This window comes from Daucus carota, chromosome 9 (genome assembly GCF_001625215.2).
Source record: "Daucus carota subsp. sativus chromosome 9, DH1 v3.0, whole genome shotgun sequence".
Classification (NCBI taxonomy): Eukaryota; Viridiplantae; Streptophyta; class Magnoliopsida; order Apiales; family Apiaceae; genus Daucus; species Daucus carota.
The window spans coordinates 1,635,132-1,651,647 of NC_030389.2; the positions used below are offsets into that span (position 1 = coordinate 1,635,132).

General features: G+C 33.2%; 1 protein-coding gene across 17 annotated transcripts; it reads left to right on the forward strand.

Annotated features, from left to right (window-relative positions):
• The first annotated feature begins 4,147 nt into the window (after nt 1-4,147).
• On the forward strand, nt 4,148-13,230 carry LOC108202580 (putative pentatricopeptide repeat-containing protein At1g12700, mitochondrial). 17 transcript variants are annotated; one of them, XM_064084092.1, is made up of 13 exons: nt 4,148-6,815; nt 7,249-7,402; nt 7,805-8,863; nt 9,190-9,410; nt 9,505-9,597; nt 10,006-10,735; nt 10,955-11,186; nt 11,280-11,335; nt 11,907-12,102; nt 12,179-12,260; nt 12,357-12,517; nt 12,589-12,688; nt 12,768-13,230. In XM_064084092.1, exon 1 carries the CDS (start codon nt 4,299-4,301, stop codon nt 5,859-5,861), a length of 1,563 nt encoding a protein of 520 aa, XP_063940162.1. In that variant the 5' UTR covers nt 4,148-4,298; the 3' UTR covers nt 5,862-6,815; nt 7,249-7,402; nt 7,805-8,863; nt 9,190-9,410; nt 9,505-9,597; nt 10,006-10,735; nt 10,955-11,186; nt 11,280-11,335; nt 11,907-12,102; nt 12,179-12,260; nt 12,357-12,517; nt 12,589-12,688; nt 12,768-13,230. The 17 variants fall into 17 exon arrangements, with proteins under 17 accessions (XP_063940162.1, XP_063940160.1, XP_063940163.1 ...); XM_064084090.1 differs by having other exon boundaries at nt 12,357-12,491; nt 12,571-12,688; XM_064084093.1 differs by having other exon boundaries at nt 12,357-12,491.
• The last annotated feature ends 3,286 nt before the right edge of the window (nt 13,231-16,516 follow it).

Consider the following 16,516-nt stretch of genomic DNA (forward strand, 5'->3'; position numbering starts at 1 on the left):
AGTTTTTACAAGCCATCTAGATCCTGCACCTGCAAGTCTGCAGAATACTAGTATAAAATTGTAGGAATCCTGTATCATTTTTATTCCAATACAAATTATAAGTAGTTGCCTTTCCAAATTTCCAGATTTTTTTGAAGTTTTAAATTTTCAAAATCGAATAAAAAACGAATTTTTATATTTTTTTTCAATGTTTTTTATTTTTTTTACATTTTTCAAGAATTCCATTAAAATCAACTGATACTTAACAGCGCAGTGATCTAAATGCAAGTTTTTATTAGTTAAGTGAGTTGACTGCAAGTTAAATATTGTTTTGCAAGTTAGTCATGAGTTCATTAATATTTTTGCCTATTAACCCTTATTTCTTCAAAAGAGGATCTAAAATATTAACAATTACATGGATTTTGATTAATATACATTAATTTAACTTGTTTGATTAATTAATCAATTTATTAGAAAAAACTTATTTAAACAAATATAAATCAACCTAGCCTGTTTGCTTTAACTTTAAGTGTTTATTGCTAATTAGTGAGAAGTTATTTACAAGTGAAAGATAATCTTTTCGATTTTTTTTGTTTGCACATAAAAATTACTCTCAAATATAATAATAAAACATTAGAAATTATCTTCTAAAATTGTCTTTTATATTTTTGTGAAATAAAAATTTTAAAACAAAAATAAGAGCATTAAAATAAGTTAGCATTTTGAATTTTTGATGTTCTGCATCCTTTGGACTTTTAAGCCCAACCTAACAACACTATAATCATTATAATTAGTTTTTTAACAATACACTAATAAAAATATTAATATAGTAATCATATCTTTATAATTTATTTTATTTAGATATATTCTTAAAAATAATTAACAATTTAAAACCTATTTTAATTCAGATATACATACTATTATAACAAAAATCTCTCTACATCTCAAATAGTGAGATCAGAGAAGACTTTCATTTTACCCAAGTTGTAGCTCAAAGACCCTTGAGCAATAGTTGCCATGTTCGTCAAGAGTGGAGTTGTTCTCGCAAGACTTGTTTGAGATTAAGCCTCTATAGTTGTATATATAGTTGTAAGTCCTTGTTCCCTTTTTTTTTTTTTTTTTTTTAAATGAGAATAAATCTCACAAATATGAACCGTCAATTAATTGTGATAATTCTTTCATTCAAGAAAACTTATTATCTAACCGTCAGACATGCAAGATGACCGGAGAAATTTAAACAATAAAACTTTAATGTCCGAAAAGAAAAATCCGTCTTCTTCCAAGAATTCTGAAAATAAAACAAAGAAAACAAGAACAATATAAGTCAATATATAACAAATTATATATATTATAAAAATAAAAAATATATCCAATAATTAATTATTAATAAAATCACGTGTATATACATGTGGTGATCAAAATATTCACACAATTATGATAACTCATAATTGAGACAATTAAACTTCAACTCGAGGCATATCCTTTTCCCCATGTAAATCTCATTTGGTATACCATTACATAATCCCATGAAGATACAAATCAACTTTCACACCACTAAAATCTTTGAAATACCTATTTTTACACTTTTGACATGGACATCTCATAAGGCCTTCATCTTCATCTTTAAGATTATCACAAACAAATTTAAGAAAACTATCCACACCATTCTTGTATCCTCCCGTTATATATTGTATCGACTATGACCAACCTAACTACGATCGGATCATGTCATCTACAACATATACACACAATTCAATATAAATGCAAATAAAATAAAATCACAAAATTATAATTAACTCATACCTAAAATGTATACTAATACGCACAATTATACTAATTTCATCATACATGAGTAACATCAAACATTTATACAAATTTCACAAACAACTAGTAAAATTTAGATTGTATACATTTATACAATCAAACATTCTAAACAATACACTATATAATATATACTCATGTATGATGTTTGTGAAACATTTATACTAATTTAGATTTCTAAACAACTAGTAAAGTTTAGATTGTATAAACAACTAGTAAAGTTTAGATTGTATCATACTAGAATATGATATTTACTTGATGATCTCAAAGATTTGATGAGAAGAATATAATATATATGATGGCATGAAAAAAGAAAAATGGTGGAAAAGGGAGAATAGAAGAGAGAAAGGAAAAGAAATGAGAAAGGAAAAGCGGCATGAATGGGCAGTAGGTATGCAATCTGGGAAGGGTAAGAATGACCGGTCCCGGTCAAAATTATATACCTCACTGAAAATGGTCAAATAAATATAAACGAATACAGCCAGTCAATTTTATAATTTTCACCCTTCGGGAGTCGAACCTGTGATCAAGAGGATACAAGTCCCCTCTTTAACCAACTGAACCAACCCTTGCGGGCGTCTATTTTAGCCTTGACTTGATGACATGCGAGTTTGACCTTAAATGTGACTGCGTTCGGTCAAAAATAATCGGTGAAAAATACCCGGTTTTTCTTGTAGTGGATTTTAAACTCTCAAACTTACCACGTTAAGTCATAAATTAAAATTTTAAACTCCGTCAAACAAGCTTCTATTTTATTTGAATATATTTCAAGAATATTAATAATTTTAGTTTTAAAAAAAGGAATATAAATAATTTGGAAAAGGTACATAACCTACTCAATATCTTAAAATATCATTCCTGCTCATTTCTCCATGCTCCTTCACATTTCTTGATACTTTCACCAAAATTATTATAAATATGGGTATCGATCTTGAACCAAAATTTTGTTTTTAAAAACATCTTTAATGTATATATGAACAAACATAAAGGCCAAAAGATTTGAGATTGAGACCTTATATGTTCGACTATGAAAAAGACGAATAGACGAATAGACAAGTAACATATATGTTTGTTTTAAAATAGATGAACATTATGTTGACATGTTTTCCTTCACGTCGACTTATTAAAATTTTCATTATTTGTTGGATGATTTTCGGGACGAACAAGACTGTTTGTGTAGTTCCCATATTTTTATAAATATTAATTCTAAAAATATAAATAGAATATATTTACATATTATTTTAAATAGTTAAAATTATAATTTATTTTAAAAATATAAATAAAGTATATTATTATATTATATTATATTTTGGTTAAAAAATATAATTTATTTTAAAATATAGATTTGAAATTATTCACATATATCTTTTTCTGAACTTTTTTGATTTGCTTTTGTCTACGGCTATTAACGAACCGAACTGTTCGCTAACAAGCTCGAGCTCGGCTCGTTAAGAGCTCGTTCGGCTCGTTAAGTTAACGAGCTCGAGCTCGAACACAAAAATGTATTCGTTAAGAAAACGAGCTCGAGCCGAGCTTTTAGTATGTTCGGCTCGAGCTCGGCTCGTTAAAACTCGAAAAATTGTAATTTTTCTAATTTTTTATAATACATATATATGTTATTGAACTCATAGAAACATATGATATATCTATAAATTTTAGTGATGTAACCAAAGTTTCGAGAAATAATAATTTTATTTGATTTGCTATTTTAACAGTCAAGTAGAAGTTTGACTAGTGTCGCTAACTAGTGTTTAACCCTAATTTAGTGTTTTGATATTTTAAAAAATATTTTTTATCGATTCAACTGTATGGATGTTAACATATATACATTTTATTGAAATAACTAAAATTTCAAAAAAGAATACTCCCTTCGTCCCCCTGAATAGTATACATTGGTGGACGGGGACGCGACACGGACTTTAATGCTCCTGTAAAGTGTAGTTGTGTAATTTATTTTTAAAATTTTCTTTTTCTGAATTAAAGTTTGGATGTTATATTTTTATTCAGAAAAAAAAATCTAAAAAATAAGTTACGTAACTATATTTTATAAGAGCATTGAAATGTGTGTCGAGCAGTTTAAAAGAAACGTATACAATTAAATGGGACAGAGGGAGTATTATTTGGTTATCTATTTTAAGAGTCAACTCGCGGTTTATCCTTCTTTTTTTTTTCTGGCTCGGTTCGGCACGGTTCGACTCGGCTCGACTTGTATTTGTTCGTGAACAAGCACGTGTTCGGCTCGTTTGTTAACGAGCTCAAGCTTGAACACAATTTTTGTTCGTTAACAAAGCTCGGCTCAACAGAAAAAATATTTAAAGCTCGGCTCGACGCGGCAAAAACTCAACTCGTCTCGGCTCGGTTCGTGACCAGTTGAGTGACTGCTAGACCGAGACCGTTACTGCACATTGTAGAATGTAGCTCAATAATTGCATTTACAACCTACTCAATTTCTCAGCATCCCATTTCTGCACATTGTGTAGCTCAGAGAAGCTTCAGCAATGGCTGTCAACAGAGGAGCTCTTCTCATAATGACTTGTTTCAGCTTAAGGCCTCTGAGTGTAAGACCTTGTCCTCTTTTATCGTCTCTTTTTCATTCTCATTTTCTTCCTTTCTCTACTAAACCTAACCCTAATTCACAAGTTAAACCCCCCTTTATTCCTTCTCCATCCACCACTCATCCCGAACTTAAACAATTACTCTATCATAAGTCCGAAGTTGGTTTCGACAAACTCGACAATGCTCTTCTTGTGTTCGATGAAATGCTCCTTCTGAAATCTAAGCTTTCTGTTCTGCAATTCAACCAACTGTTAGCCGCCCTCGTTCGGATGAAAGAATACTCTGTTGCCGTCTCTATGTTTAGAGAATTCCGTGTTTTAAGCATTCCTGTTGACATTGTTACCTTTACTACTGCCATCCATTCCTGTTGTCACTTGAATACACTTGATTATGCCTTTTCGTTGCTTGCTGGAATCATCAAGAGTGGTTGGATGCCCGATGCCTTTACCTACAACACTCTCATCAAGGGCCTTCTATCTCAAGACAGGCCTTTGGAGGCTGGGGATTTGTTTAATAAGCTTATCACATTTCAAGAAATTCAGCCCAATTTAGTTACGTATAGCACCATCATTGATGGTCTCTGCAAAACTTCAAATACCTCCATGGCTCTCAAGTTGTTAAGAAAGATGGAGGAGATAGGTTGTAACCCCGATGTGGTAACTTATAACACCATCATTGATGGTCTCTGCAAAACTTCAAATACCTCCATGGCTCTCAAGTTGTTAAGAAAGATGGAGGAGATAGGTTGTAACCCCGATGTGGTAACTTATAACACCATCATTGATGGTCTCTGCAAAACTTCAAATACCTCCATGGCTCTCAAGTTGTTAAGAAAGATGGAGGAGATAGGTTGCAGACCCAATATTGTAACTTATACCTCGATTATTGATTCTTTGTGCAAAGAGAGACAAGTCGATCAAGCATTGGTTCTTGTGTCTGAAATGACCAACAAAGGCATATCACCTAATGTTATAACCTATAGCACACTACTTCAAGGTCTTTGCAGCTCGGGCCGATGGGAGGACACTGAGAGTTTGTTAACTGAGATGGGTGTTAGGAAGGTCTCTCCAAACTTGCACACCTATAATATATTAGTTGATGCATACTGCAAAGAAGGGAGGACAACACATGCAGAAGATGTGATTAAAATTATGATCCAGAAAGGTGTGCCTCCTAACGTAATCACATACAATGCACTGATGGATGGTTATTGTTTAACAGGCAAAATGGACAGGGCACAAGAGGTGCTGAATACCATGAAGAGTAATGAGATATGGCCAGACTGTTATAGCTATAACATTCTCATTGATGGTCTCTGCAAGAACAGAAAACTTGACGAGGCCAGAAATACTTTTGATAAGCTTGCTTCGAGTGGTTTGCAACCTGACGTCATAACACACAACATAATGATCAGAGGACTTTGTCAAGAAGGGTTATTTGAGGAAGCAAAGGAATTACTTTCTAAAATGGAAACGGGCATTCATGGTACTAGACCTATTATCTAAAGAAGAACAAGACCCCTCCGTTCTTGCTTTCTGCAAATGGTTTTTGCAATAGGTACTGAAGTTTATGGTTCATTGTTATGTATTGTCATCTTTTTACTTCCTTGAGTTTTCTGCTGTAGTAATATGTTTTACTGAGCAAAGAATTATTCTAATTAGCAATGTAAGGGGTTCCATCAGTTAAGAGCTAATAGACAATATATTTGAGACGGTAAGACTATGTCTTTTATTTGTATTGAGTACGGTCTATGTTCAAGTTGTCATTCAGAATTGAAACTTGGCATCTCGATGCCTCTTATATACAGAAAAAGAAATCAGCATTTGATAATAATAAAAGAAGCCTATGTGATACCTCAATAATACATATATTCAGATAACTTTGTTCTGGATATACTCTTTAGCACATATTTTGGCTTTCACGAACAAGCTCATTTTTCTTCCTCGTCATATATGGATATAATAATAGTTACAACATATTGGCATTCTTCACCATGGTTAGAGGGTATCCATTTAACAGTAATAACAAGGTAACCACTAGATTGGTGACAGGGTAGGTCCAGTTATTCTAAGTTCATCACCATGTTTGATTAATATTGACTGTTATTTCCTATGATTGTGGCACTTTGCTTCTCTTGCTCTACTTCATGCTGGTCTTGCCTATCACTGCGGAAAGTCAGCAGTTGCTGTTGGCCTCCTATTGTTGCTGAAGTCGGCATCTATTCGGATACCTAAGAATCTAAGGGTGTGTGGGGATTGTCATACGGCTATGAAATTTTTTATCAAAAGTTTTTGACAGGCATATCATATAAGGGACTCACACTGTTCCCATCATTTCAATGAACGAAAACGTTCTTGTGGTGATTACTAGTATGAAGTCTTCCTGCTTTGTTATGGCCCCTGCCTCCCATGACAGTTAAACAGGAGCGCAATGCACAATGGCACTAAGATACATTGAAGGTATGTCAAAACTTTTTTCTTTGACAATTACATGGCCCAGTAGAAATAGTGTATACTGCAATATTAATGAAAATGCAATCGATAAGTAAACAGAATGGAAGGCAAATTCAGTTTTCTTATACTGAATTTTGGTTCTTATTATCATATACTAAAGTAATATGTGACAAAATCAAATCCTTCGATCCTTAAATATTTCTCAAATATCGGCTCTTGGAGTGTTTATCTCATCCTATCAGTTTCCGGTGCAATATTATTACTGTATTGAGGCGATGACTGATATATCGTGACATTTAAATGCTATGATCCCTAAACTGACAGATCATTGCATACTCTGTGCGCCACAATTCCGAACAAATTTACCTAGCTAGCGAATGTACTATTGCTTGATGAAATACTAATATCTGATAAATGTACACTTTGGGATATTTTGCAGGCTTATACTCTTAGAAATAGAAGCAGAAGTTGTGATGTCAAAGTCGATACAAATAACTTGTAATGTCCGAAATAGTACATAGCGAATTGTGCTAAACTTTTCTTCGTCTGGTTTATTTTTGCGCAAAAGTTCCAAGGATATGCAGAAAACGCAGGTAAACTGGCATTCAGTAGTATATTTATCTACAACTTTGTGCCTATATAATCAGGAGTAAAAATAAATCATGTGTAGTACTAGACTTCAGATGCTGCCAATTGTCAGCAGCAGCATATTTATTTATCTTATATCATTAGTCATTAGCATCAAACCACATCCATCCACTATAGTTTTGAGACATCACGAAACTGGGAGCCAAAAATGTTGTTTAGTAAATATGCACTATGCTGAAGATGACTTGTGAGAGTGTGTTTGCACAAGTAGTAATCACAAGTTTCTAGTTCATAAAAAATTCTGATGGCAGTGTTCGGCATAACCTACAATTGTCATATTCTTCTTATTTTTTAATCAATTTAGTGATATTGCTCGGTTTTTCATTCTATACATTCATATTTAATAGGTACTGTCCGGGTCTGGACATTCAACGTCAGGGCATAATGTCAACAGGAAAAGACCGGTAAACGGCTTAATTCTAAATTTTGGATGAATATGCAGGGGTGTTATGGTACGTTTAACGGAAAATTGTCTCACTTTACGTGTCACTTTAGATGAATATCAGGATATGCTGGGGTGTGTTTTAAGCATTCCAGTTAACAAATTTACCTTTAATACTGTCAGCAATTCCTTTGCTCACTTAAATGGTCTTGTCCCTAGTGTTGTTACCTAAAACACTCACATGAAGGCCCTTCTATCTCATGCCTTTGGAGACTGAGTTTTTGTTTAAGTAGCTTATGAGATTTCAAGAAATTCAGATGGTCTCTGCAAAATGAATACGAATCATGAATCATATTCCAGTTTTAGGGTATGATCATTTTATAGAAGATAATACGTGACCTAAATTGAGCGGTTATATACTAATATAAGTGCTAATATCTGGGATTAACAATCATATTAAACGCAATCATCCTATCTTTGGTGTGCAGATGTTCTTGGACAATAAGCCAAGCATTGAAAGCATGCTTGGGAATATAGCAAATTTTTCATATCAAATTAAACCACAAAGTTTTTAATTTATGATCAGTAAGGTCAGAGTAATGGTGGCAAGTTTTACAGGCATAGAATTATTTTTTAAATATTTAGATTATATATTGGGATATTATTGACATTATCAGTTAAAGAGTTTTTAAAAATATCAATTACTTAAACTATATGTTTTGTTAAATGAGTTCAATCATATTTAAGATAAATAATATCATCAATATCAGTAAAATATGAGTTAAATCTACTTTCTTTCTATATATAATAAGCCGACCAGGGGCAAAATATGCCAAGAAAATGCCTGTGAAATGACGAGCATATCCCTGAATTATTTAGAATTACAATTTTGTCACAACCAATTGAATCTCAGCCCAGAATATGACTCTTCCGCTGCTGCTGTGTCAAAGATTTAGGGCGATACAGGTTCTTCTGCTCCTGCTAATTCTAACAGTACAAGCCAAACATGTCCGCTCTCTTTAAGGTTTCTCTCTCCCCCTCCCCTCTCATTCTGATTTTGTGAATATGTGTTGTAAAATGATTGTTTAGCATCTACCATTTAATTCTTTTTTGATTTATCAACTGTTTGTACAATAAAACTTCATCAGTTACAAAAACATGTTTGCTCATATTGCTAACCTAGATTTTGCATTTGTTCATCATATTGTCATATATTTAGTCTATTAGTTCATATAAGCACAAAATTTTGATTGTTAAATTTATCAGTTTCTGTAGTTGGTTTTATTAGCATCTACTCTGTTTTTTTTTGTTCGTATGTAAAATGAAGCGATAAAGTGATTGTGATTGAAGGTATTGAGCCGGTGGAACGAGTCGACACGGACATGAACAAGCTAACCGTGAGCACAAGCAGGGATCCCTCGAAATTCTGAGACTTAATTGAGAAGAGAACTAAAAACAAAGTCGAGATCATTTCTCCCAAAAAGCATAAGGCCAACAAAAACGATGGTGATGGCAATGACTGGAAAAATTCCGGCGACAAGACAGCCAAAGCCGAGAAGAAATCAAAAGATGTAGGTGTTTATATGCACTACTGTATTGCTATATGTAATTTTTGGTTCAAGTTATGTGAAATGTAAGCTTAAATGATAGCATGTTTTCTTGCAGCCTCCTGTAAGTCTGTAACAGCAGTCCTAAAGGTACCTCTGCTTTGTGATGGCTGTATTCAGAAAATTCAGAAGCTTGTCTACAAAACAAAAGGTAAGTTCTTGAGTGTCAATTTCATAATGATAACTAACCCATAATATATAATATTAATGATATATTGAATTAAGTTTTTTTTCAAAAATGATTAATTTAAATATCAAATCGTATAAAAAATATTTATATATCTACTTATATGTAATGATTGAATCTGTATGGTTGGATTTTCAATTAAATAAATTTAATTCTGAAAGCACTAAACAGAATAGAAAGATATTAGTTGCATGATGCATGTATAATAGGTTCCAAAGCCGTACATGTTCTCAGAAAGCATCTATTAAAAAATCAAGAAGACTGCCGGATGTGATGCCTGATGGGTCATATAAATTTCTTTTATATGGGTTTTGCTATGATAAGTCGAATGGTGATTTTTAAGTATCTCTATCTTTCATGGTCTTGCTGTAGGAAATAAAATATCCATTTATAGCTCAAAAAACCCATGGTTGGAGAATGATGGGAGATTTTCCTTATGCGGCGGGCTCATTGTCGCCATGGGATGTGAATTACAGGGGGCTGTTAGCAGATGAAGCTATGTACTGGGTTTTTAGACCTAGCGAGAAAGCTAGGGTTATCGTTTCTCTGTACATAAAACCAGAGACGGAGAAGGGTATGCAGGTGGATGTTGGGCACTTTTTGCAAAAGCATTTTCTTATGTAAATTTAAAGTACTCATTCTGATTTCTGGGTGATGGAAAAATATGGTGCGGAAGTCTTGGACAAAGCTGTTCAGCATCCCTTATGTTGATAGTATTCGACTCCTTGATTTCATAAAATCAAATAGATTAAAATGGAGTAAATAGTAAACTTATTTCAGCGTTTTTGAACTCCTAAGTGCTTTCATACATAAAGGGTTGGTCATTTTCTCTTATTTTGGCAGGTTAAGTTTGAAGAGACTTATAAAAAGTAGAAGGACAATGACCAAGTTCTTCTTAAAGTTGCAGGAAAGAGTAGGCCGCTTAACTGCAATATGAATTGGAACCTGTTTAGGCTAAGCTCCGTGTGGGATAGATTTGCACAAGACAATTCATTTTCTGTAGGTGACAATTGTGTCTTTGAACTGATAAATACCCATGCATCAGTCATACCCTTACTTCAGAATCAACCTATACCCATCTTCCTTGTATGGTGGATCCTTGGTAAGCTGTTCAGTTGATATAAGCTATGTTATTGTTTGGGTATTATTGAGATAAACCTACTTATATATATATATATATTAAAACAAAATCAAGGGCAAAATATATCAAGAAATTGATAGGAAAATTACGTGTAAGTCCTTGTGAGACATTAAATTATAGTTATACCATCAGTTCATAAATGTTTCATCTGTGAGCCTTTTTTAGTTTTTCATCGCACAGTAAAGCTTGAAACGGAGCAGGATCAAAAGGTAGACAAAGGAGTATCAAGGGATCACTCACTCAAATGTTGTGTTGAGCATTTTTTTTGTTACTAGAGAGAGAAATTAGAGAGAAAATTGAACGGGGTTTATAAGCTAGGGTTTGTCAAAATTCAGTAGTTAATTTCTAGGGTTTAATTTGATTGTAAAGTCTCGTAATGCTGGAAAATCAGCCGTGCTTTCAGATGACGAAGGTAATTAATTAATTGTGAATTATCACTGTAATATGTTCCTAAAGTGCTGTTTATTTTTTGTCTGATTTTATTTTTGTGCATTTGCGTGTACAGATGAGATGGAGGATTGGAGGTGTATGATAACAAAGAAGAAGAAGATGATGAAGACGGTAAAAGCTTATTTATAATTTATTCGTTATAGGTTTTCATTTGTTTTTTCCAGTTATGTGTGAGTTTTTGTTAGTTTGTGTGAAATTTTGGTGATTGTAATGTAGGTTTTAATTTAGTGTTTTTCCATAGTTGTGTTCTTGCATCTGGATTGTTTTTTGTGTATGAGGTGATGTTAGGTTTATATGACGTTTTTTCATTTCTCCTGCATGCGGTTTATGAGATGTTTTGGCGATTCATGTTGCATGTCACTTTCAGAAACAGTTCTTTTTTCTTTATATTGTGACACTGTATTAATTAATAACTAGCTGCTAGGACGGGGTAGGTTACTTTAAGATTTTCCTCTTTTAGAGGCATGTTTTCTATTATATGGTTACTGCATGTTTGCATCTTACTTGTTTGTTATTAAGATTTTAGGAGTCGTGGAGCTGTTTTATTAATATTGTTGATTAACTGCTTGCTTGAGTGTTCAGAATATACTTCGTGTCTTTTGTTTCGGCTTTAATATTTTTTCTAGAGAGAGGTCCATGAGAGCAAGTATTCTGGGGTGTTGATATGTTATGTTCCTTGCAGTTTTGCACTCAAAAAGCGTCACTTGGGCAAGTCTAATTTTAAAATTTTCTTATGGCGTATTTGGATGAATTCATACCTTGATCAAGGACAGGACAGAATGAATACGAGAATGAGGGTTTTATAGTGGATGATGAAAACAAGGAGTTGGTGGTGACAGTGATGAGGAAATGCAAAAGAAAAGGAGGCGGAATAAAAGGTTAGTGAATTTTTTTTTGAGCCCCGGAGTAATATTGCATTTCTGTTGGCTAAACACTGTTTCCAAAAAATTGCAGGGAATCCTAGAACTACATTATTGATGAAGATGACTATGAGCTGCTTGAGAATAATAATGTCGCGGGTCTCCGGCGTCCAGAAGTGGGTTCAAGCAATCAATAACATGGGTGTTTTTCTCGTGATTCTAATCATGTGCCCATAGTTGTAGTCCTTGAAATTCATGTTTTGATTTAGCAGAGTGTAAAAAGTTCAAGCGTTTTAAAAAGCTCACAGGGATCATCATTCTGGACTTTCTGGTGGCAATGAGTTCGATAGATCTGGGAGGGATTTGTTCCAACACAGCTTATTTGGGGATGACGAGGGTAAAACTTTGTGAGCACAATTTCAAAATGCTGATTGTATGTTACTCACCATTTTCGTAATGTATATGTTTAAAAAGTTGTGGCAACAGAACTCGAACACATTGCAGGAGAGGAGCAACTAGAAGAAGACAATGAACTTGGGGATGAGGACGATTTGGGTAATTTCATTGCTGAGGAAGATTTGGACAAGCATGGTGCTCCTATGAGGTGAGCATTTAGTTCATTGGAACTTTCTCTTTGCAGATGTTTTTGTAAGTTATTACTTACACGATTAGCCATCATTCAGGAGGGGTGTAACTAAGAAAAAAGCCTAGGCAGGCACAAGTAGTCTCTTTATCTGCATTACAGGAAGCTCATGATTTATTTGGAAATGTGGACGATTTATTCAAGCCTCGTGCATATCATGATGACTCTGGCATAAGAAAGGAAAGAAGGATTTGCGGTGGATTTGATCCAACTATTCTCGCAGAAACGTAGATGACTGAGAAGGATGACTTGATTCGTAACACAGATTTTCTAGAAAGGTAGCAGGTAAAGAGTGAGTTGGATATATTTCTGTACTTGACATGTCTGCCAACTACTTGGGTTCGCAATGAGCTAGAAACATGATACATTTGTTTGGAAGAATTGAAATCAGTGAGCTGTTAATAGTCAAGGAAGACGTGATGAGATTTTGGATTTTATTCATATCCATAAATTGGATGTAGGTGTTGGACTTCATGTTTAAATAATAACATTGCTGTTACATATTCTTGCTTTAGGTGCCTTTTATTGCAATGTACAGAAAGGATAGTCTCAGAAGCTAAACTTGCCTCTTCAAAATTTCGTCTCCAAAGTGTAATTTTTTTTTTTTTTTATCTTTTAGCCTCGCTTTCATAGCAGATTAAAATATATATATAATTATTATAAAAATTTTGAAATAAAATAACGATGAAATAAATTGAAAGCCCGTGCATTGCACGGGCTTTTATGCTAGTTAATAATTTTATATTTAAACAGGTACTGCCGTCTGCCGTCGTCCCTCTCAATTCTTAACATTTGGAGATGTGGGCGTGGCACATTGGGGGATGTGGGCGTGGCACGCACTTTGATGCGCTTAAAAAATATAGTTCTATAACTCTTCTTAAAATTTTTTTTTCTGAATAAAAAATTATAGAACTATGTTTTATACGTTCATTAAAGTGCATGTCAGACAGTGGAAAAAAATGTTAAGAAATGAATGGGACAGTAGAGGGAATATTAGCTAGAAGTATATTATTAATAATTTTGTTTAATATTATGTTTAAGCTAGATTTGAAATTCGGTGTAGTTTGGTGTTTAGTTGGTTTGATTTGAGTCTTGTTTTGGTCAAAAATGGACAGTTTAGGGATTTTTTAGTGTAGAATTTGTTGTTGAATTTGGTTTAGAGTTTAGTGAGTTTTTATTTGTTATATTTGGAATGACTAGATTTTCCGTAAAAATTAATTTTCCAGTGAGATTTAAGTTATTCCGGTGACCTCCATAAATTCCGGTGATTAGCTTTTGTTTGTTTAGTTTTGGTTGGGGTTTGCGCGCGACGACGGCGAGCAACTATTTTCTTATTTCGTGTGCACTCTGTTTTTGATTTCACGTACTGATATGCGGCTTGTTGATTTTTTGTTTTTTGTTTTTATATTTTGTTTTCTTTTTATTTTTAATTATTAGTTTAATAATAGTTATTAACTAATTACAATAGCTGTTTATCAATTTTAGGTGAATAATTAATAATTATATATTATTTTCTTATTTTAATTATCAACTTAGATTAATCCGAATTCTACTCAAAATTTTTTGGTCTAATTTGATTAAATTAAAGATTAAAATTTTCGCGAGAATAATTTTAGTCCTTGTGTAACGAATCTTATATTATTAAATTAAAGATTAAGATTTTCTTATTTATTATTATTTTAATAATCGGTTCGGTTCGGTTTTTTGCGGTTCGGTTTTCACTTAAAACCGGAACCGTATCCATTAGAATCGGTTCGTATTTAAAATTTTCGGTTTCAGTTCGGATATTTTTATACGGTTCGATTTTTGATCGGTTTTACCGATTTTAGGTTCGGTTTCTGTTTTAATTCGGTTTTTTGCTCACCCCTGATGGCAGGAATTCTATCTGTATGAAATATGTGAACTTGCCTTTGTCATTTTTCCGCATCTGTTCCGTTCTGCCCTTGGTTGAGAAAAACTTTATGTTTTACTTTCAGCATTTTTATAAGCTTTTTCATGGCATCCATGTCTGACATCTTATTCAGCTTTTCAAATCTCTCTCGCCAATATTTTTTTTAAACCGTTCTGCCCCTTCATCACCCCTAGCTTTGGCACCCGCAGGTTCACTCGCCTCCAAGGAATACCTATTTTCTTCCAGCCAATCTAACAAGTGGTCCGCTCTTTTCAAATTCATATCTTCTACCAGCTGCTTTTTCATTTTCTGTAGTATTTGAACGACGTAGCCTGTTTTCTCCTCTCTATTTATCAACTGTTCCATTCTACCTGCAGTCAATTTTTTGTAAAGGTTTGTGGCGAGTGCCCGTTGCTTCTTCCTTTCAAACTCCGAATCAAATAGGCTAAACAATTTGAAATATGATGAACCCAATTTAACTTTTCTTGGCTCATCTGCAATACAAAAATACAAACTCCAAATTAAACAGATAAAACTAGGATATACCATATCCTAGCTCTTTAAAGACCAAGGCAATGTAGTAAACTGATAAAACGAGCTAGCCCATAAATTAACCAAAGATTTTTTTGTGAGCAACGATGACTCGACCCAGAAACATAATCTCTGCAATCACAACAAGAAGAACACATATAGGCATTAAATCTGAGCATTTTCTCCTTATTTTTTGTGGGTGTTTTCTGGTTGAGCTTATTGTTAAATGTATAAAGTTTGAATCTTTCTTCTTTTATATGTGTAAAGGTTGAATCTTTATTGTTTTGATTGTTTAAAGGTTGAATCTTTATTGTTTTTCTCAAGAGGGGTTGTTTAATTTTCATTAAATTTTGTTTGGTGTGTTGTGTTTTAGTGGAGATGAAGTAAAGGAGGAGAGTTCGGGAGTGCGTGGAGCAATGAGGAGTGCTTTCTTTTGGTTCTTCCGAGCCATTTGAATGTTGGTGCTCATATCATATGGGAGCCAAATGTGAGAAAAAGAAGGTGATGACAAGTGGATTGTGGATGATGTGTAGAGCATCTGGGATATACTCCCTCCCTCCCGCCAGGTTTTTTACGTTACTTTTCGACACGCATTTTAAGACCTTTATAAAGTATACTTACATTATATTTATTTTTAAAAAAAAATTCTCAAAAAAAGTTTGGTGTTTAAACTTTTATCCAAAAAAAAATAATTAAAAATACGTTATAGAGCTATACTTTATAAGAGTCTCAAAATGCGTGCAAACAGTGCACGTAAGCTTCCTGGTGAGACGGAGGGAGTATAAATTAAGGATAACCGAATCGAGTGGAGTTTAAGTTTTTTCACAAATCTTTTTACTTATCATGTAAGTTACGTGCAAGTTCAATAGGTTATTTAAATGAGATCCTAAATTCGTTTTTAAGTAATATCTCAAAAATATGCACTCCATGACTCCAACACTATCTTAGTGATACTTAAATCACTTGTACAATCTCAAATCTCTTAACTATTACCTAAGTAACCTCTAGCCATTATCTATTTAATATTTAAGAATAAAATAATCATCTCTTTTTTTTTTTCTTTTCCCCTTCTCTCTCAAAGCTATTACTGTATTAAAATAATTTTAAGAGAACAAATATAGCAATTGCTATCGGAGTTGACACTAAAATTAGATTACCTAAATCAATAAGTAATGAGATAGGTAATCTATCGGACTTGATCTAAGGAAGCTCAAGAGATTTATCTAGCATATTTCTGCAGCTAAACTTGAGTTGATTCGCAATTAATTTGTCTAGGAGAAAATTATTTCGAATTGAATTCTAAATTAAAATTTATATTTTTTTTATTTAGACTTGTTTTAATAAAATATTAAATTATAGTAAGTTCA